We start from the raw sequence: 14,051 nt of genomic DNA on the forward strand, positions 1-14,051 counted from the left end.
TTGATTACCTTTGCTGTCCTTCGTCATAATGCACTCCCAGGACTTCTACTTCAACAACAAATGTTGTTTTGGTTCCAAATAATCCATAGTTATATTCAAATAGCTCCGTTTTGTTCGTGCGTTCAGCTCACAATCCGAAGGGTGACGCGCGAGCGCATTTCGTGACAAAATTTAAAAAAAATATTCCAATACCATACTTCGAAGCATGTCAAACGCTGTTTAAAATCAATTTTTATGCTATTTTTCTCGTAAAATAGCAATAATATTCCAACCGCGCGACGTTGTATTCATTCAAAGGCTGAAAGAAAAAAATTTAGAATTCTCATGAACGCGCATCTCCAGTGTCACTGTCCCCAGCCTGACCACTCACAAAATCTCCTGCTGTTCTTCGCCCAGAGACAGGAGACACATCATTCCACTTTCTGGTGCCTTCTAAGAGCCAATGGGAGCCTTAGATAATGTCACGTTACAAAAGAGATGCAGTATTTTTGATAGAGATGCAACAGAAGGATAACAAATTGTCAGACAGGGAATTTCCTGTATGGAATCTTCTCAGGTGTTGGCCTGCCATATGAGTTCTGTTGTACTCACAGACACCATTCAAACAGTTTTAGAAACTTCAGAGTGTTTTCTGTCCAAATCTACTAAAAATATGATTATTATGTTTTCTGGGCCAGAGCAGTAACCTGTTTAAATTTGGTACGTTTTTCATCCGGCCGTGAAAATACTGCCCCCTAGCCACAACAGCCTACTCACAAAATCCTGAATAAGTTTGATGTTGTGCTTATTTATGAATTTTAGAGGAGCGTCCTTCCATGTTCATCCAATCATACATGTGCACAATGAAACACTCCACCAAGTCAAACTGGTTATCATGATGGTCGGCTTTTAGCATCTAAATCTCGGTGGGGCAAACTCCCCCAAAAATGTTTATGCATGTCAGCAAAGCCAATACAACACAACACTAAACAGTACAGTAATTGCACTTTAACGGTGACAAACGGTCCCCACAAACTGCTAGGGCCTACAAAAAGCTGTCCCAACAGCAGAGCTTTCTTTTCAGCACCATGGAGTGAATCCTTACCGTTGCTACACCTGGCTATCAGCGGAGCCTTGTCTGGCAGGGAAACAGTTAATTCAGCCTCATTTTCTGCCTTAAAAAAACATAGCTGTTATGGCTAACTTGCTTAAACAAATGTGATTTCTACTGATAATTGAGATGTACAAACTACAAAATAAGGGGACTACGAATGGCCAAGAGGCAATCCATAATTTTTATGAAGACATTCATTAGCGAGCTTATAAGGACATAGTCAATATAACTATTTGTTCAGCACTTTTGAAATGTACAGTGACAGAATTCAGAACATGGGCCGTTCTTACAGTAATCTCCCTGTACACCAAGTCAGAACCGTAGGATAAAAAAAAGAGAGCATGTAAGCAGACATTGAAAGCTCTTACAATATTCAGTGATTATGTTTCTTTACAACAGGCTATAGGCTACATATGCACCACCAAGTCAGAACATTAGGCAAAATTATTACAGGGAAATGGACCAACTTATTAAGGTGAGGCATATGGGCTACTAACAGCTTACTACACAACATACACTTAGTATAACTTTCTTAGCTAGAGTATACATATCACATAATTTATGCAGCAGCATACAAAACATTTTTGAACTCACCTTGTGGTGCTATGCTCAATTGAACTGGAAGGAGGCGCGGTGGTCCATCTTTTGGGCACATCTTGTCATCAAACTTTGTCATCAAAGTCTGGCATTCTCTGGATTTATGGTGCTTCCAAGACAACTGGGAACTCAAGAAAAAAAAACTGGTTGAATCATGACTGTCACTGGTGTCATTGTGTAGAGATGACCAAAACGCAGCGGGAATGTGGATGTTCATCTTTATATTTATTAAATAAAGAGAACACGAAAAAAACAACAAAACAAAGAACGGCAGACGACAGTTTTACAGGCTATACGCAGCAGTGCAAAATACAACTACCCACCACTAAACAGGTGAAAACAAGCACTTTAAATATGACTCACAATCAGGAACAACGATGAACACCTGTTCCTGATTGAGAGCAACACAGACCAAAGAAATATACAAACTAGAAACCTAGAACACAAAAACCCAGAACATACACCAAAACCCCGGAATACATAAACCAAACACCCCTTTAACCTCTTACATCTAGACGTTCCGCTAGCGGAACACCTGCTCCAATATCCAATGATGGGCGTGGCGCGAAATACAAACTCCTCTAAAATCCGAAAACTTCAATTTTTCAAACATATGACTATTTTACAGCATTTTAAAGACAAGACTCTCGTTAATCTAACCACACTGTCCGATTTCAAAAAGGCTTTACAGGGAAAGCAAAACATTAGATTATGTCAGCAGAGTACCCAGCCAGAAATAATCAGACACCCATTTTTCAAGCTAGCATATAATGTCACAAAAAACAAAACCACAGATAAATGCAGCACTAACCTTTGATGATCTTCATCAGATGACAACCCTAGGACATTATGTTATACAATACATGCATGTTTTGTTCAATCAAGTTCATATTTATATCAAAAACCAGCTTTTTTACATTAGCATGTGACGTTCAGAACTAGCATACCCCCCGCAAACCTCCGGTGAATTTACTAAATTACTCACGATAAACGTTCACAAAAAACATAACAATTTTTTAAAGAATTATAGATACAGAACTCCTCTATGCACTCGATATGTCCGATTTTAAAATAGCTTTTCGGTGAAAGAACATTTTGCAATATTCTCAGTAGATAGACCAGCCATCACGGCTAGCCATTTAGACACCGACCAAGTTTAGCCCTGACCAAACTCCGATTTACTATTACAAAAGTTTGATTACTTTTGTTGTCTTCGTCAGAATGCACTCCCAGGACTGCTACTTCAATAACAAATGTTGGTTTGGTCCAAAATAATCCATCGTTATATCCAAATAGCGGCGTTTTGTTCGTGCGTTCTAGACACTATCCTAAAGGGCAAATAAGGGTGACGAGCATGGCGCAATTCGTGACAAAAGATTTCTAAATATCCAATTACCGTACCTCGAAGCATGTCAACCGCTGTTTAAAATCAATTTTTATGCCATTTTTCTCGTAAAAAAGCGATAATATTCCGACCGGGAATCTGCGTTTAGGTGAACAGAGGAAAGAAAACAAAGAAGTCGGTCGAGGCGGGCACGCGCCTGAGTCTCACAGTACTGTAACCAGCCACTACCCAAACGCGCTACTTTTTTTCAGCCAGAGCCTGCAAAGCCACGATTCAGCTTTTTGCCGCCTTCTGAGAGCCCATTGGAGCCGTAGGAAGTGTCACGTAACAGCAGAGATCCTTTGTAATGGATAGAGATGGCAAAGAAGGCCAAGAAATGGTCAGACAGGGTACTTCCTGTACAGAATCTTCTCAGGTTTTGGCCTGCCAAATGAGTTCTGTTATACTCACAGACACCATTCAAACAGTTTTAGAAACTTTGGAGTGTTTTCTATCCAAAGCTAATAATTATATGCATATTCTAGTTTCTGGGCAGGAGTAAAAATCAGATTAAATCGGGTACGTTTTTTATCCGGCTGTGAAAATACTGCCACCTATCAATAACAGGTTAATACTACACACACAACCCGAACCATATGAAACAAATACCCTTCTGCCACGTCCTGAACAAACTACAATACAAATACTCCCTCTACTGGTCAGGACGTGACAATGACGTCAGTAGTCTTCAGGTCGGAACTCTAGAGATCCCGACTTGAAATTACGAGTTGGATGACTGTTCAAAACTTATTTTCCCTGTCGGAGTTCGTTTAATTTTCCAGAATTCCTAGTTGTTTGAACTCACTGAAGTCTGAGACTTCCCAGTTCCGAATTTCCAGTTGTTTTGAACACGGCAAACGCCATGCTGGATTGACAACATGCCAAATGTATTCAACCTTTTCTGGCCCTTGGTGTTAAAAGTTTATCCTATTCATCTTGGAAAGAGACCCTTAAACCTGTTAGGGACAGACGTTCCGCTAGCAGAACTCCTCACCAATATCCAATGGTAGAGCGTGGCGCGAAATACAAATACCTTAAAAATGCTATAACTTCAATTTCTCAAACATATGACTATTTTACACCATTTTAAAGACAAGACTCTCGTTAAGCTAACCACATTGTCCGATTTCAAAAAGGAAAGCAAAACATTAGATTATATATGGAGAGTACCCTGCCAAAAATAAATCACACAGCCATTTTCAAAGCAAGCATATATGTCACAAAAACCAAAACCACAGCTAAATGCAGCACTAACCTTTGATGATCGTCATCAGATGACACTCCTAGGACATTATGTTATACAATACATGCATGTTTTGTTCAATCAAGTTCATATTTATATCAAAAAACAGCTTTTTACATTAGCATGTGATGTTCAGAACTAGCATACCCAACGCAAACTTCCGGTGAATTTACTAAATTACTCACGATAAACGTTTACAAAAAACAGAACAATTATTTTAAGAATTATAGATACAGAACTCCTTTATGCAATCGCGGTGTCAGATTTTAAAATAGCTTTTCGGCGAAAGCACATTTTGCAATATTCTGAGTAGATAGCTCGGCCATCACAGGCTAGCTAATTTGACACCCACCAAGTTTGGTGCTCACCAAACTCAGATTTACTATAAGACAAATTGGATTACCTTTGCTGTTCTTCGTCATAATGCACTCCCAGGACTTCTACTTCAACAACAAATGTTGTTTTGGTTCGAAATAATACATAGTTATATCCAAATAGCTCCGTTTTGTTCGTCCGTTCATGTCAGTATCCGAAGGGTGACGCGCGGGCGCATTTCGTGACAAAAAAATTCAAAATATTCCATTACCGTACTTCGAAGCATGTCAAACGCTGTTTAAAATCAATTTTTATGCTATTTTTCTCGTAAAATAGCGCTAATATTCCAACCGGGCGACGTTATATTCATTCATAGACTGAAAGAAAAACATGGAGTCGTCTCGTGCACGCGCACCCCACTGTCATTGTTCCCTGCCTGACCACTCACAAAAACTCCTGCTTTTTTTCGCCCAGAGACTGCAGAGACGTCATTCCGCTTTCTGGAGCCTTCTGAGAGCCAATGGAAGCCTTAGAAAATGTCACGTTACAGCAGAGATGCTGTATTTTTGATAGAGATGCCCTAGAAGGAGAACAAATTGTCAGACAGGGCACTTCCTGTATGGAATCTTCTCAGGTTTTGGCCTGTCATATGAGTTCTGTTATACTCACAGACACCATTCAAACAGTTTTAGAAACTTTAGAGTGTTTTCTATCAAAATCGACTAATTATATGAATATTCTAGTTTCTGGGCAGGGGTAGTAACCAGATTAAATGGGGTACGTTTTTTATCCGGCCGTGAAAATACTGCCCCCTATCCCAAACAGGTTAAACCCAGACTTGGAACACACACAAGTCTACTGAATAGCAGGCTAGTTATTTGAAATTAGCCACTGATTCCTTCCAAACCGCTCATTGTTGAATTTGCAGTTTCCAACTTGTTGTGTAATGTTCATGTCCAATGGCCGATGAGCACTTACACGTTTTATCTATAATATCTCTTCATATGACAAGGCTTGAAAAGGATTTGACAGTAGATTGTGAACGTGAGTCATGATGGCAAAATCAAGTTTCTGCCCCCGACTCAATGTACAGACCAATGACAATGTGGCACACGTAGCACAAGTCACTTTGAGTTCAGGAGTGACATTCCACAGATTCTGAACAGATGTTGAACTGAAACCCAACTCCTATTTCCAATTCGCTATTGAACATTGGTACTCACATTTTTTTGTCCTCTCATCCTCTGAGTTGTTTATTTATCTTCAAAATGTTCTTGAATTTTCAAGCTCTCCATGTAGATTTTGCGGTGTGTCCCAATGAGTGACAGAACACTGAGACAATCAAGGCACAACTAGAGAATATTACCAACCCCTATGCTCTGCATTCTCCGATGGCTGCCCCACCACCACAGAAAGCACTGAGCAAGGCTGAAACACCTGCACCTTGGAGATGCCTTACTCAACAGACCATGTTTGTACGCAGCTTTATGAAGATTTTTTTTAACATTGTTTGCAAAGTGATGTGTGACACGTATTAATACCAAAATGACATGCAAAACAGGCAACAACAACAACAATAAAACTATATTTCTTGCTAAACAGGTGGGGCATGAAACAGGTGGGTCTCTTAGTACTTTACCATACAGTGTAAACACACATACACACCATTATAGATGTTAAATAATAACCACATACCATTATACAAATGGATATACAGTATATCTACAATAACTCTATTCTATCCAGGATTTCCCAGTCTTATGAAAGGACTGTGTACTGCCACATTGGCCTATATAATACACACTTTGTCAAATGTCATTCAATTACTGACCTCAGTAATCCATTGAGAATTATTTGGAGGATCCCCACGATGCCACTTAAAAAGTTATATGTATATAACTAAGCTATATAAATGATTTGTTTTTATTATTTGCCCACCAGCACCCTGCCTCATTCAGGGAACTAAACTATTATCCATTAAAGGTATTGCTTGTTTTTTGTCTCTTTTTCCATTTTGTCTTTCCATGTCTTTTTGTGATTTCTCCTCCAATCATAGTAAGACATACAGGTGTTTAATACATTGGACAGACTTTATAAATAAACATCCACAATGTCAAGTGGGAGCTAAATGTTCCTGGTCCCCCAGATTATCCTCTACTCCTCACCCAGATCTCCCCACCCCCTTCAGCCCACTGCCCCAGTGTGGTTACCACACAAAAACAAACAGGAAAAACAAAAAGAACAGCAACCCTCACAAAGTACAAAAACACATTAAAAATAAGTTACATAAAGAAACAAAACTACAAGCATACATCAACTTAAAGTAGAAATGATCATGTGACTGATCAGCAACAGGTTTAATGTGCATCCCCTCTGATGGTTAGATAAGATTTTATAAATCCACTCTCATTGGTTTCAGACAAGAACGAAATTTGGACATTTTATACAAAATAAGTTTTTATTCACATTTTGAATATAATTTTTTCATTGGTTTTTATAGTAGACCGGCAATACAGTTCAGTTCAACACAGGTACAAAAGGGAAATACAAAATATAAATAATAAATTATACAAATAAAAAACAATAATTTATGGATTTAAATATAATAAATAGACTGACAGGGTCCCACATGATTGTATTCAAGCTTTATAAACTGGTAAGGGCGTAGCTTCTGAAATGAGTCTGGATGATCAGTACATCTGTGCTGCAAGGATATCCAATCTTTGCAGATGACGTTTTGTCTCTTTCCTGATGAGCTCCCACGCCTGTGCACTGTAGTTCTGAAAAACACAGAACATTTGAAATATTAGTGGGGTGAACTTTCTTGGCGAAATAATGACCATGTTGTCTTGAACAACAAAGAAAGAACTGGTGCCGTATGTATTAAGCTTCTTAGAGTAGGAGTGCTGATTTAGGATCAGTTTTGTATTTTAGACAACTATAAGGACAGAGGAGACCTGATACTAGATCAGCATTTCTCTGAGATGTTTGATACATATGTCCCCAGAACCCACGTTCTTTTTAAAGAACACTGCTCCTGTTTAGCCTAGCCTAGTTTATATTCATTTGATTACAAGTATTAAACATGTTTCCATACGAAACCAAACTCACCATTTTTCTCAGAACATTCTTATTCAACTTCTTGAAGTAGCGTTTCAGTCTCCTCTCAGGTTTCATGGCAGGTGATAGCTGTTGGACAAAATTAAACAAAACATTAGCATCATACAGATGTAGGATCTTCACTTGATCACTTTTTTTCTGAGAATTTTCCTGCACGGCAGGAAATGGAACCTTAACATGTATTCAATGTTTGAAAAGGAGTCTAAAGATTGTAATTTCCACTTTAAAATATCAGACTTGATTTGCCATAATGAAAAATGTATCAAAGCATACAAAAAATGTCCATTAATTATAATCCACAATAATTTACATTTCTCATTGCTGCAGTATTATTTATGTGATGTCGCGAACTGGATCAAAATCTGTTATAACCCATATACAGTGCGTTCGGAAAGTATTCAGACCCCTTCCCTTTTTCCACATTTTGTTAAGTTACAGCTTTATTCTAAAGTGGATTAAAGAAAATAAATCCTCATCAATCAACACACAAAACCCAATAATGACAATGTAAAAACAGAAACACCTTATTTACATACGAATTCAGACCCTTTGCTATGAGACGCAAAATTCAGCTCAGGTGCATCCTGTTTTCATTGATTATCCTTGAGATGTTTCTACACTTTGATTGGAGTCCAAATTAGGTAAAATCAACTGATTGGACTTGATTTGGAAAGGCACAAACCTGTATATTTAAGGTCCTACAGTTGACAGTGCATGTCAGAGCAAAAACCAGGCCATGAAGTTGAGAAATTCTCCGTAGAGCTCAGAGACAAGATTGTGTCGAGGCACAGATCTGGGAAAGGGAAACAAAAAATGTCTGCAGCATTGAAGCTCCCCAAAAAAACAGTGGCCTCCATCATTCTTAAATGGAAGAACTTTGTAATCACCAAGACTCTTCCTATAGCTGGCCGCCCGGCCAAACTGAGCAATCAGTGGAGAAGGGCCTTGGTCAGGGAGGTGACCCAGAACCCGATGGTCACTCTGACAGAGCTCCAGATTTCCTCTGTGGGGATGGGAGAGCCTTCCAGAAAGACAACCATCTCTGCAGTACTCCACCGATCAGGCCTTTAAGGTAAAGTGGCCAAACATATGCCACTCCTCGGTAAAAGGCACATTGCAGCCCACTTGGAGTTTGCTAAAAGGCACCTAAAGGACTCTCAGACCATGAGAAACAAGTGTTTCTGGTCTTATGAAACCTATTTGGTCTGAATGCCAAGCATCACGTCTGGAGGAAACCTTGCACCATCCCTACGGTTAAGCATGGTGGTGGCAGCATCATGCTGTGGGGATGTTTTTTATTGGCAGAGACTGGGAGACTTTTCAGGATCGAGGGAAAGATGAACGGAGCGAAGTACAGAGACATCCTTGATGAAAACCTGCTCCAGAGCGCTCAGGACCTCAGACTGGGGCGAAGGTTCACCTTCCAACAGGACAATGACCCTAAGCATACAGCCAAGACAATACAGGAGTGGCTTTGGGACAAGTCTCTGAATGTCCTTGACTGGCCCAGCCAGAGCCCAGACTTGACCTGATCAAACATTACTGGAGAGACCTGAAATTAGCTGTGCAGCAACGCTCCCTATCCAACCTGACAGATCTTGAGAGGATCTGCAGAGAATGGCAGAAACTCCCCAAATACAGATGTGCCAAGCTTGTAGCATGATACCCAAGAAGACTCAAGGCTCTAATCACTGCCAAAGGTGCTTCAACAAATTACTGAGTAAAGGGTCTGAATACTTATGTAAATGTGATATTTCTGTTTTTCATTGTTAATTCATTTAGCAAAATTGTCTAAAACACGGTTTTTGCTTTGTCATTATGGGGTATTGTGTGTCGATTGATGAGGGGGGAAATCTATTTAATCAATTATAGAAAAAGGCTGTAACGTAACAAAATGTGGAAAATGTCAAGGGGTTGAATACTTTATATGTACTTTATAAGTAGATTTCTCCACTTGTAGTGGAGTAGGCTACTCCTAAACCAGGGCTCTCCAACCCTGTTCCTGGAGAACTACCTTCCTGTAGGTTTTCACTCTAACTCTAATCTACCACACCTGATTAAAACTTACTTAGGTGGTTGATAAACTGAATCAGGTTAGTTACAACTGGGGTTGGAGTGAAAACCTACAGAAAGGTAACTCTCCATGAACAGGGTTGGAGAGCCCTGACCTAAACAGGGATTATACTTTAAATAGACCCGTTACTTACACAGGAATTAAGGTTCTCCAATTGGCGTTCTAGAATGTTGAGGAAATCGTCCAGGTTTTTCTTGTCCCAGGTGACAGATTTCATATTCCCATCAAACAGTTTTGTGATTTGATAGATGGTCTCTTTCAGGAATCTGACTTTGTCCTCAACCTACACAGGAAGATATAAAAAGAAGATTAGAAACAGTATAGGCTTTGGTTATGGCATCAATATAACATTGGGTTAAGACCGCCATACCAAAGCATATCAGAACATGATAAGTCATAATTCTAGTCTTTACCTCGGCATCATCTATGTGTCTGTAAAGGGATGTTGGGAAAAAGACTGGGGCATCCTGCTTTGTGATATCTCCTCCCTGGAATACAACCAATATAGTATGTTAAGTCACGTGTCAAATACTTCAAGACCAATCAAGACAGACATAAAGTATAGCTTATACTGCAAGTACAGTAGGTCTAATGTAGATATACTCTCTTGATCGCTGTCATTATAGCCTTAGCGCCCTTTTACAATGTATATTCGAATATAGGCTAACAGTTTTCTAACACAGATGCTAAACATGAAACATATGACTATTTTACTTGGTTGGTTGTTTTGCTGTCCTTAATACATGCATTCAGTCTCCTCTTACAGTGTGCTGATAACTCACCATCTGGTCCAGCAGGGAAAGGTATTCTGAGCTCAAGTGACCGTAGTGGTGTCGGATCCAGTCACAGCAATGACACACGCTCTGCATACTGCAAATAATAAGAAAAATACACGTCCAACTCTGCATTGTATACATTGTAAATAGCAGTTTGTTTCGCTGTTAGTTTTCCAGATGAGTTTGAACATCTTGGCTGTGTTAAGTAGTTTTATGTGGAATTAGGAAAGAGAAAACTGTATGGAGAATTTCCCCTGATCAACCTACCGGAGGCGGGAACTTTCATTTTCCAGACTAGCACATGCAGCAGTATGAATTCCATGCCTGCTCCTTCTCCTGGACGAACAAATCACAGTAAATCTATACACATTCTCCTTGAAATCAGCTTTAAATTATAGTTGAACCACAAGATAAGATTATTCCATTTAGATATCGGCTAGACTATTACTATAGCGAGAAAAGGCTATTCGCGAGCTTTGCTTTCAACTGCTAATAACTTCGCGTGAACCGATAAAATGAGTCTGATAACAAAATCGTCGAAGTCGAAATAAAACCCACACTTCTTAAGAAATGTAGCCATATTAGACATTAATTTAGTGGGTTTCGTTCAAAGTTAGTCCGAAATATTGTTCCGTAGTCTTCTGCTGTTGCGCTACAAATGAAAAGTGAATGGGAGACGTCGCTTCACTACCCATATCTCTCAACTTTCATTTTCACAATGACGTAACCAACTTTCACCCTACTGTTGTCTGCTGGTGATGCAACGTTGACAAGCAACGACAACATGATTTTATGGAACTTTCTATTTGTCGTTTATTTTACAAGGGGAAAATGAAAAAGAATGTGACAAAAGTTCCTTGGTATAGGCTACGATATCAGGGATATTTTCCCTACAGAGTCAATAGTTTTGACAGGGCTGTGTGTGTGTTTTGTGTGTGAGTGTTTGTCATAGTGTTGTGCACGTTTTTGACTATACAAGGTCAAATCTTGGCATTGGTTCATTTCTCCCTTTTTCTATATAATATTGGGATTAATTCATCATATACAAAGCCTGTTCAACTGTAAAGATCGTATAGTGTAGAGAAGTGGTCACCAAAACTGTCTGCACAGTCCTGGAGAACAGCAGGAGGAGGTGCAGGCTTTTGTTCCAACCCAGTACAAACACACCTGTTCCATCAGGGTCTTGATAAGATGTCATAGGTGGTTTCATATTGAAAATGTCATGTTATAGGCAAAAATGTCAGATGTAGCCTAATTTTTCTGCTGCATTTATACACTCTAACTCTCTGAGATGCTTTATAAATACTGGCCTTGGTGTTATTCGATATAGCCTTAATAGGATCAGCAGTGAGGAATCATAATAGTGACACTTGAAACGTGATACCAAAGAGTCAGAGAGCTATATTTCCCTTCACATATATCATACATTTATTGCCTATAGTTTTACAAGCATGGCAATAACATTAGCAACAGGGCTGCAGCCACAGCACAGGACAACTGATAGAATCTTTGACATTGTGGCAACGTCCAATGTGCTGAAGCGGCTGACGTCTTCATGCGTTTTAGCTCCAGTAGTGATACATGTCAATGGTGCTGAAACGTCTTCTTATGTCACATGACACGTCTGTGGTGGAAGCATTTTGGAGTTTTCCCAGCTGTTTTACACAAGTTGTGTGATGTCATCAGTTTCACCTGAGTCTTCTCCCCAGTAACCATAGACACTTTTGGCTGAGGTATCGAATTGGGTAGGGAATATGTAGTTTGAAGAGCGTTTGCACATTGAGAAGATGTCGCCAAGATATCATAATAGAATGTTGATGTCTAGCCGACATATAAAGGATGTAGAACTGTAGAATTTAGAATGTGTAAGACGTCAATGAACAAACAATGTCTAAACTACATCATCCCAATGTATACAGGATACATCGTGCCTACCCACTGAGCACGGTGCTGTCTGGACCGGCCTTCTTTATTTGGTCATAATTCTAACCACATACTGTCCATAATGTAAATACATCCCATCACACACACACACACACACACACACACACACACACACACACACACACACACACACACACACACACACACACACACACACACACACACACACACACACACACACACACACACACACACACACACACACACACACACAAGTAGTGTTTCCTTTGCAGCAATTCAACCATAAGGCAGGCAGTCTCCCCTGAACACTTGATGTTGAGATGTGTCTGTTACTCCAACTCTGTGAAGCATTTATTTGGGCTGCAATTTCTGAAGCTGGTAACTCTAATGAACTTCTCCTCTGCAGCAGATGTAACTCTGTGTCTTCCTTTCCTGTGTCTGTCCTCATGAGAGGCAGTTTCATCACAGCGCTTGATGGTTTTCGCAACTGCACTTGAAGAAACATTCAAAGTTCTAGAAATTTCCCGCATTGACTGACATTCATATCTTTAAGTAATGATGGATTGTCATTTCTCTTTGCTTATTTGAGCTGTTCCTTCCAGAAATATGGACTTGGTATTTTAGCAAATAGTGCTATCTTCAGTATACCACCCCTACCTTGTCACAACACAACTGATTGGCTAAAACGCATTTAGAAGGAAAGAAATTCTTTAACAAGGCACACCTGTTAATTGAAATGCATTCCAGGTGACTACCTCCTGAAGCTGGTTCAGAGAATGCCAAGAGTGTGCAAAGCTGACGTCAAAGCTGGGTGGATACTTTGAAGAATCTCAAATACAACATATATTTTGATTTGTTTAACACTTTTTTGGTTACTACATGATTCCATATGTGTTATTTCATAGTGTTGATGTCTTCACTATTATTCTACAATGTGGAAAATAGTAAAAATAAAGAAAAACCCTGAGATGTGTCCAAACTTTTGACTGGTACTGTATTTATGTACACTCTGGACTACGACATATTTCTATGTTTCTTATGTCCATTATTTTACTTTTAGATTTGTGTGTATTGTTGTGTATTGTCAGATATTACTGCAGTGGTAGAGCTAGAAATACAAGCATATCGCTACACCCGTTAAAACATCTGCTAAATGTGTATATGCCATAAATTAAAATGTATTTGATTAAAAAGATTACAGCGGTAGAGGACACATTTATTTAATGAAAATATACTTCATTATTACAATAACAAACATTTCCTATCATGTTGCAATAATAAATATAGTATGCAATCTCCTTCATGAATACAAAACAAAATGCACGGAAACATTGATACATTAGGCTATGTATAACTTAAGTCAATCACAGAATTATTCAGTATAAAGAATTATTTACTCCACAGAGTAGTGAATACATTACTACACAATAAATAAATGCATAAAAAAACAGATAAGTAAACATGTAAATAAATAGTTAGATATATTAATAGATAAATAGATATATAAATAAATAAATAATATCTACACAACACACACATAACGC

At 39.0% G+C, this 14,051-nt stretch overlaps 1 protein-coding gene across 2 annotated transcripts; it reads right to left on the reverse strand.

The window, feature by feature from the left end:
• Positions 1 to 7,092: 7,092 nt before the first annotated feature.
• On the reverse strand, positions 7,093 to 11,301 carry LOC106600865 (interferon a3). Of its 2 annotated transcripts, XM_045714987.1 has the most exons (6): positions 10,870 to 11,301; positions 10,609 to 10,696; positions 10,240 to 10,314; positions 9,960 to 10,109; positions 7,744 to 7,821; positions 7,094 to 7,412 (listed from the first exon to the last, which is right to left on the reverse strand). In XM_045714987.1, exons 2-6 carry the CDS (start codon positions 10,693 to 10,695, stop codon positions 7,323 to 7,325), a joined length of 480 nt encoding a protein of 159 aa, XP_045570943.1. In that variant the 5' UTR covers position 10,696; positions 10,870 to 11,301; the 3' UTR covers positions 7,094 to 7,322. The 2 variants fall into 2 exon arrangements, with proteins under 2 accessions (XP_045570942.1, XP_045570943.1); XM_045714986.1 differs by having other exon boundaries at positions 7,093 to 7,412; positions 10,609 to 11,301.
• Positions 11,302 to 14,051: the final 2,750 nt, after the last annotated feature.

Source organism: Salmo salar, chromosome ssa03 (genome assembly GCF_905237065.1).
Source record: "Salmo salar chromosome ssa03, Ssal_v3.1, whole genome shotgun sequence".
Lineage (NCBI taxonomy): Eukaryota > Metazoa > Chordata > Actinopteri > Salmoniformes > Salmonidae > Salmo > Salmo salar.